Source organism: Cataglyphis hispanica, chromosome 4 (assembly GCF_021464435.1).
Source record: "Cataglyphis hispanica isolate Lineage 1 chromosome 4, ULB_Chis1_1.0, whole genome shotgun sequence".
Lineage (NCBI taxonomy): Eukaryota > Metazoa > Arthropoda > Insecta > Hymenoptera > Formicidae > Cataglyphis > Cataglyphis hispanica.
The window spans coordinates 9,448,089-9,456,515 of record NC_065957.1 but is presented as its reverse complement, the minus strand read 5'-3'; the positions used below and the strand labels follow the sequence as shown (position 1 = coordinate 9,456,515).

The 8,427-nt window shown below is 35.1% G+C and overlaps 2 protein-coding genes across 4 annotated transcripts; one reads left to right on the top strand and one right to left on the bottom strand.

Moving 5' to 3' along the window:
* Nucleotides 1-310: 310 nt before the first annotated feature.
* On the bottom strand, nt 311-8,166 carry LOC126848643 (WD repeat-containing protein WRAP73-like). 3 transcript variants are annotated; one of them, XM_050589665.1, is made up of 7 exons: nt 7,925-8,166; nt 7,646-7,828; nt 7,367-7,546; nt 3,746-3,985; nt 3,508-3,664; nt 3,203-3,412; nt 311-3,134 (listed from the first exon to the last, which is right to left on the bottom strand). In XM_050589665.1, the coding sequence occupies exons 1-7, from the start codon at nt 8,087-8,089 to the stop codon at nt 2,935-2,937; spliced, it is 1,335 nt and encodes a 444-aa protein (XP_050445622.1). In that variant the 5' UTR covers nt 8,090-8,166; the 3' UTR covers nt 311-2,934. The 3 variants fall into 3 exon arrangements, with proteins under 3 accessions (XP_050445622.1, XP_050445623.1, XP_050445624.1); XM_050589666.1 differs by having other exon boundaries at nt 311-2,241; XM_050589667.1 differs by having other exon boundaries at nt 311-2,231.
* On the top strand, nt 4,382-7,342 carry LOC126848632 (elongator complex protein 2). The gene is made up of 2 exons (XM_050589645.1): nt 4,382-5,808; nt 6,058-7,342. Exons 1-2 carry the CDS (start codon nt 4,631-4,633, stop codon nt 7,202-7,204), a joined length of 2,325 nt encoding a protein of 774 aa, XP_050445602.1. The 5' UTR covers nt 4,382-4,630; the 3' UTR covers nt 7,205-7,342.
* Nucleotides 8,167-8,427: the final 261 nt, after the last annotated feature.

Here is an 8,427-nt window from a genome sequence, read left to right as displayed (position 1 = left end):
ATGCCCCCACCTCTAAGCCGGCGTGCACTACCTTCGTCTACCACGTTACCTTCTGGTACCAAGGTGTACCTCCTCCGCGCTCGTCGATCGTCGGTGGTAGTGTTCTTGTTGCCGGACTTTCTAAACACCATGTGTGTGCGAGCACACGAGCGTGAGTGAACGTCAACGGTTCGCTGCTATATACGCTACGCTCCTGTGGATAGCAACACCGCGATTGACGATGGTTTTGCATTATTTTTTTCTTTTGCCTCGTTCTTTCTTAAGATTTACAATCAAAATTGCAGGATCAATAATTGAACGTACATAAATATTTAAATTTCTTATTTCTACGTTTATTTACATTTTCTTTATTTGATATTTATTCGAAAATCATAATCGGTGCGCATGTAATATAAATTTTTTTATAAATAATTGTTTGGCACAATCGCTGTTGGAACGAGCGCTTTTAGAAGAGGGACACAACAACGATCACGTGCGATGTATAGAAGTGACGTTATCGGATCCCCTGCAATTCGCAGCAAGTGACAGCCCGAGAAGGCAAAGAAGTTTATATTACAACGGTAATATATGGTAGATGATCATATGTCTATGTGGCAGTGAACAGAGAGTTGGCGGGAGTAGCTTCGAGAAAGCACCTTCGTTCATAATAATACTTAATTGCGGTGAGCAACGTTTTTACAAATGTGAATATTTCTTAGTACAAAATAACAAATATTCACATATTTTGAAAAAAAATATTGTAGACAAATAATCGCTCGCGACATAGAATAGCTTTAATGAATAAATTTTAAATTATTAGAATTTATTTAACAATATCTCTTAACTGCATTAAAGTATTAGATATATTCTTAAGAGAAAATATATAAAAGCATATAAATGGCATTGTGTTTTCGCGGATAAATCTTCCTCGTAAATGAGCGTTCATTATTGAAGAAAACAGAGAAGCTAATGCGCGACATTTGTAAGTAGATTGGTAAATACTCGTACGAGCGTGTGACGAACGGATGGCGGAGAAAGTAGGAAATGTACGTCCCCCTGAGTAGATATGAGGCCGCAGATAGTAAATCGTCGCTTGTTCATCGCATATGGTAACCCGCATAAAAAAATCATGTGTGTTATGTAGATAGATATACAACAGATATATATTCGAAGGGTGTGGCCGCGGTATGATTGAAAGACCGGAGGGAGATTCTAGCACTATATTGTAATGAATTTAAATGCACGCATTGATTGCGTGATGTGTGTGGAATAGTTTAGCTCTACGGATTAATTTTTTTCCGATTCGATTATATTTGCTTCGAAATCCACTACATTCGGCTAATTATTCCATTTTAACGGGGACGATTGTATAATTAGGCGCATGGAAAAGCGACAAATTTAATTACAATCTTGCCACTTATACTCCCGCCAATTATGTACACGTAACAATTATCAATGACACAAAACATTTTAGGACTAACATTTTGCATGCAAATTTAAAAACGATATTGCGCGCAAATTTTACTCTCAGAAAAAAATTTGCAATACAAGTACGGTTGGTTCGATAAACTTCTTGCATCTTTCTCGGATTTACAAGCTTTCACTTAATATTTTCAAACAAAAACATTATTTCTATAACTAGATCGTTACCGTGCTAGATCACACATATATACACATGCACACTTTGAAATTGCAACATTATACAGTCATTTTCCAATTACTTTTACATACAATTTTAATTACAAATATATATATAATACGTACAATAAAATCTTCCTCCCAATCATTTCTCGTGAATGCGAAAAATTACCTATATTTAAATAACTTAAATATAAATTTGTTATATCAAATACATAATTTTTTTTCGCTAGCTAATGTATCAACGGTATTTCATGGCCGTTTATAACGATGCTAAATGAATGCCTTCTCGCGTGCAATCTTTCCTACATTCATTGTCGCCATCGTAGAGAAAATAGGTGTTCCCATGCAACGGTCTTTCTCGGTGATAAAAGGCGAGATAAGCCGGCGGTAGACGCATCGCGAGAGAGAAGAGCCGCAGAAAAATATGTTTTCTCCGTCCGTGGGTGGGGAACGTGTATGTTAGTGCATAAACCACATAATCATACTCGTTTAGGATCTTTTGATCCTCTTCGTGTAATGTATCACGAATAGATGCTCGCGCGTCAACCATCGCGAAGACTCGCTTTCTCCGACAGTAATGTGATCATGCCATTTTCAGTGCACTATGCGCCCTACATGTATCTTGTGTCAAAATTTATAGAATAAATCTTTCGAAATGTAATTTTTTTCATTTTTTATAAAAAATCTCGATGACTAAAATTGCAAGTTGCAGTTATTCAACAAAATAATAATCTACCAATGCTTTCTCTTTTTTGCGAAAATTGAAAATGTAAATTTCTTCATATTGTTATTTTATAAATGCGATAAGAATTTTATATAAATTATTATATAAATAAAGTTAAGGAATACATAAAATGTTCCAAACTTGATGGATTTAAAAAATGCATTTTTACTTGAATTGAAATAGCAAATTCAGATTGATATTTTTTATTCGTTATTTTTTAATAAAAATGTGATAATCACGAAAAATATATAATCATTAAAAATATTTTTGTTAGTTGTTTTCAGCAAAAATTATTAGACCAATGAATGACTAAGATAAATCGTACTTTATAACTACACTCCTGAGTAGAGAAAACTGCTTCTATCTATCTCTTATATCTTTAAAGATCAATCTACATATACTGTAATGACTCCTAATACATATTCTTTATAAATCTTTAGTGTTCATCAACTTCAATCATAAAATGATCGATAAAGTATGTGTAATATTGTATTACTTTTAAAACTTTTTTTCCTATGAAAACATCAGAAAATTGTATAGCACAATATAAAAAAACCGCGTAGATTTATAGTTAAAAAAATTATTATGCATTAACATGCAATTTCGTAAATCATCGCTTTGTTATAACCACATAATGCAACTTTTTCTCCTGTGGGATGCCAATATGCATCCACAATTGTCATATTTTTAGATATTGGCACAGATTTTATACCTTTTTGGGTCCATTCGTAAACACGTGTACATTCGGAAAACACAAGCAATTGTGGATGCACAGGGTTCCATTTGATAGCTAAAGATAATAAAATGCATCAACATATTGTTTTCAAAAGGGTTAACCTGGTTTTTAATTTTACATACCTGTAATGGGGTTTTCGAGTAACAGGTAATCAAGATAGTCTGTACAGATATTCCATATCCACAATGTGGTAGGATAAAGCTCATGCTTCAGAGCCAAGTATTGTCCACATGTGCTAAACTCAAATAGTTTTACTTTTGCTATTGAGAAATTGTCATTATCATCTTTCTTCCCAATTTCTATAAATATTGGCCTTTCGTGTATTTCACATACTGAAATTACAATAAACTCAGATTTCCTTAAAATATTTTTTATAATAGATTTCTTTTATTTAATAAACATTGATTTGCTGATATCTTTCACTTACCAACATATTCATCACATGAAGCAAAGCGTTTATCAGAAGATTTTTCCAAATCAGTGCATTCCTTGTACACTTTTGTTAAGTAATTACATTCCCTGATCACAGGATCCAGATATAATTTCAACAATGGTTTCCATGTGATGTAGTTAAGAAGAATGATCTGTGTATACAAATTTCAATTAGCTGTAAATATTAATGTGACAGAGCTAACAAGAGTGAAAAATAATGTGAGAGAAATTACCGTTTCATTAAATCCGATCACAGCTAATAATTGTCCACTGGGAGTCCATTCAATATTTTCAATTCCTTTAAGCTCCTTGTATGTCTCCAATGGAAAAAACATACCCACGGGTTTCTCCCACACGGTGGAATAAATGAGCAATTTCGATTCGGCGGGAGAGGAACACCATATGCATAACAACTCATCATTCGGCGACCAACGGATCCCATCGATACTATGTAAACGTTCGCAGATGAGTTTCTAGAACAATTCAACAATTCGATTATTACGCGTCAGACGAGTGTACGATTTCTGTGGTCGCTAAAATAAAATTTATGAATGAATGGAAAAATCGAGTAAATATAACAATTCGAGCCAGTGTTGCAAATTCAAGGAATAAATTTCGCACATGCGTAATAGCATAAGCCCTAGCAGACATTATTACGCTTCAGTTCCATATATACATAACATATATACTATGCATATATATTACATTACAATAAAATATATATATATATATATATATATATATATATATATATATATATATATATTAGACTCCTCGCAAAAATGAAGTAAGAAATATGAAATTATATATATTTAATATTTGTACTCCCTTTCCGCAACGAATTTGATGATATTCTTTATTGCAACGAAATATATATACGTGATTGAAGCGAAGTAGCGTCTGCTAGCACTTGCGTTCTAACGCATGCGCGAGATTCGTCTCAATTCACAACGCTAGAGTGCGCTCGGGAAGACGATATTAGCGCTAATAGCGTCGTTCTATCTTTGTTATTTGTTGAATGTTGAACAAGGACGAGTTATTCATAGCGCTAAAAACGTCCCCCGCCAACGCAGCCCTAGTCCGAGAGTCCGAGCACGTGCGCTCATGACATTTGGATTATGACGATGCGTTACGTCTCCTGTTCGTGCAACCGCGTGCCACATTGCGCCGATTGGGGTAGCAACGGCCTCGTCTGCTTCGGAACGTGCAATGCGATCGCGATATATGAACCATGCATGCACATCGGTCACGTCACACACACGTTGCATCGGCATCGTGACCGCGTCAACACGGTGCACTGGATAAGGCCGGGAAACGGGACACCGGAGAAGGAATTTCTGTCCGGCTCTGTGGACGGTACCGCGATCATCTGGAGCGAGGATCGTCGAGATGGCTTTCGAGTTACTTCGATGTTGGATGTGGGAGATGTCGTAACTTTTGCTGACTCCCTCCAATTATCTGACGTTTCCTTGTCCATCGCTTTCCCGAAACTGTTGATATGCACGGGTTCTATCAACGGCGAGTTAAAATTATGGTTGAGAAAGGGAAATGCCGACATTGAAGTTATTCAAATTATTTCCTATGGAAGGAAATTACCAGTACATTGTCGCCTGATGTACTTGCCAAACGCTAAATGTCCTCTCTTGGCTGTAGCATTGGAGGATGCTTCCATTCTGTTATACACCAAAGACTCTGATGTATCAGAATCGAATTTTGTAAGAATCCAGAGTTTACTTGGGCATGAAGATTGGGTAAGATGTATCGATTTTCATCACGATGGTGAAGGAAATCTTTTTCTTGCGACAGGATCGCAAGATAATATGATACGACTATGGAAAATTACCGAGACTGTCACAGAATCGTCGACTGATGAACTTGAACAAAAAAAAGATATCTTTATAATAAATGATAAAGAATATAATATTACTCTAGAATCTATTCTTTCTGGTCATGAAGGTTGGGTTTATGGAGTGCACTGGCAGTCTATAAAAGTAAACAATCACCAAACAATGAAATTACTATCCTCCTCGCTTGACAAGTCTATGATTATATGGGAACTGGACGAATCCAGTGGAATTTGGACAGAGAAAATACGTGTCGGAGAAGTTGGTGGCAATTCCCTGGGTTTCTATGGTTGTAAATTTGGTCCAGATGGATTACATATATTGGCACATGGTTATCAAGGTTCTTTTCACATCTGGAAATATTCCCAAGAAATTTCAAATTGGATTCCACGATCTACACCCAGTGGCCATTTTGCCGAAGTAGTTGACTTATGCTGGGAACCAAAAGGAAGGTTTGTATCGATTAATTGGATTCATATTACATTACTAAAAAAATTAAATTTTGATTAGAATTTGTAAGAAAATTTAATTACAATGCAAATGTATATAAAATTGGACTGATGGATGAGTGTGAAATTCTTTCTTTTTGTGAATTATTACATTTCAATCTGTAAATAATTAGAATTTTTTGATCAATTTAATAAAAAAAGATTAGAAATATGAAGCAATATGAAAAGAGAATAACTTTAAATTATTTATAGATTCCTCATCACAGCCAGCACAGATCAAACTACAAAGGTTCATGCACCATGGAAGGATGATCTCAAAGAATTATGGCACGAGATTGCACGTCCTCAGATACATGGATATGATATGACATGTTTAGTTATGTTAGCACCATATATGTATGCTTCTGGCGCAGAAGAAAAAGTAGTGCGCATTTTCGCAGCTACATCAGCATTTAAAAAACGCTTGAGACCGCTAGCGAATGTCGAAGATTTCAAATCTACAGCGGCCCATGGTGCTACTGTACCTTCTCTTGGATTAACGAATAAAGCAACATTTGACGAAAAAAATGGTCAATGCGAAAATGGTCAAAATGAAGAAGATCCAATAACGAAGAATGTATATGAACCACCTACAGAAGAGGAACTAGCACAAAATACACTTTGGCCAGAGTTGCAAAAGCTTTATGGACATGGTTATGAAATATTCTGCATGGCAGCGAGACACGACGGACAATTACTTGCTACAGCATGCAGATCAACTTCTATAGAACACTCTGCAATTATATTATGGAGTACCGATTCATGGTCGCAAGTTCAAAAATTATTTTCTCATCAATTAACAGTAACACAAATGGAGTTCTCTCCGAATGACAGATATTTACTGTCTGTCTCTAGAGATCGAAGATGGTCGCTGTTCAAAAATGAAGGCGAAAGTTACACGTTAATCGCAGTTAGTTCGAAGAAAAACAGTCCGCATTCGCGAATAATTTGGTGCTGTGCTTGGACGAGCGATTCGAGTTATTTTGTGACTGGTTCCAGAGATGGAAAAATCGGTGTGTGGTTCGCGATGGAGGACACAACTGAAGATGTTATACCAGAAATGATTCTAGATACACAAAATCAATCAGTTACAGCACTTTGCTTTGCGCCAAGCAGTATAGAAGGATCTTATGTTTTGGCTATTGGATATGAAACAGGATACATAGAAATTCGAAAAATCACTATTACTTTGGAGAAGACATGGTTGGAATTGTTGAAATATGATACTTCTCAGGCTCATCATTTAACTGTAAAGAAACTTATGTTTCGACCTAATAATGAACATTCATGCAATACATTGCAATTAGCAAGTTGTAGTTCCGATCATTCAGTTAAGATATATGATATAAATCTATCATAATGTTAAAGACATAATTTTTACAACGTGCAAATAAATTTCTACTTCAATATTGTGTTTTATAAAATGTTCTTGTATAAAATTGTACACAATCTTATACAAATCTATGGTTGAAATCTATAAATATCTACAAAATTCTAAAATCAATTTTAACTTTTTACTTACTTGACTTATCTTCCAATTATCAGTTTTGTAAATCTCTACATTATCCTGACCTTCCTCTGTAACTATCACAGCCAATTTCTTACCATCCGGATTAAAATGTAATTTATCGAAAGCAGAGGTCTTTAGATTTTGTATGTGTGATAAAGTCTGATCTTCCAAGTTCCAAATAGATATTTGAATCTTTAAATAATATATATTTTTTAATTATAGGATTCAAAATTAAATTTTTCCTTTTTTAGAATAAAGCGTAGATTTTATCAAAAATTATACTATACTTACATTGAAATCTGCTATTGTAAAAATGCATTTACTGTCTGGGGACCAAGCAACACTCTGTAAACCCGCACTGCCTTCGGTGAGCTTACATTTCCATTGCGGATAATGCACCGAATATACTTGTACGATAGCCTTCTTTATATTCGCACATAAAATATATTCGCTATTTAAAGACCATTCCATATACTGTAATAGAGAGGTAAAATTACATAAATTATCAATGACAATATTTAAATAAGTTGAAAGTTTCATTCAATTATTTTTTGCCAATATAAAACTAACCTGTATCACATCCGTGAATATAAAAGATTGACAGGTTTCGAGAGTTTTTGCACTCTTTATAAGCAGATTCGTTTGAAATGCAACCGCCAAATATACTCCGTTATTCGAAAAATGGCATAAATGATTGTTTATGCGAAAAATCTTATCTTCGGCGCTAGCGGTCATGACGGAAGATTTGAAAATTCGCGATTTTCTCGACAATTTCAGTTTTCAGTCTCGCCAACTATGACATTTTAAAATCTCCAATCAATAAACTTCTCTCACGATTAAATATCTAGACAACCGCGATTACGATTGTGTCTGCGATCGCGATTCTGCTTAGGCAAGCAGAAAGCAACGCTCTGCGCATCATATATACGCAGTTTCATTTGTGTATGAGAAAATTCATAAAAGACAGAGACAGCTGATTGGCTGCGCCATATTGTTACGTCATTGACGCGCGGGACGCGCCATTTCTTTATTATGCGCGCGTAATAACCCTTTTTGTTTATGGTAGGAGAAAT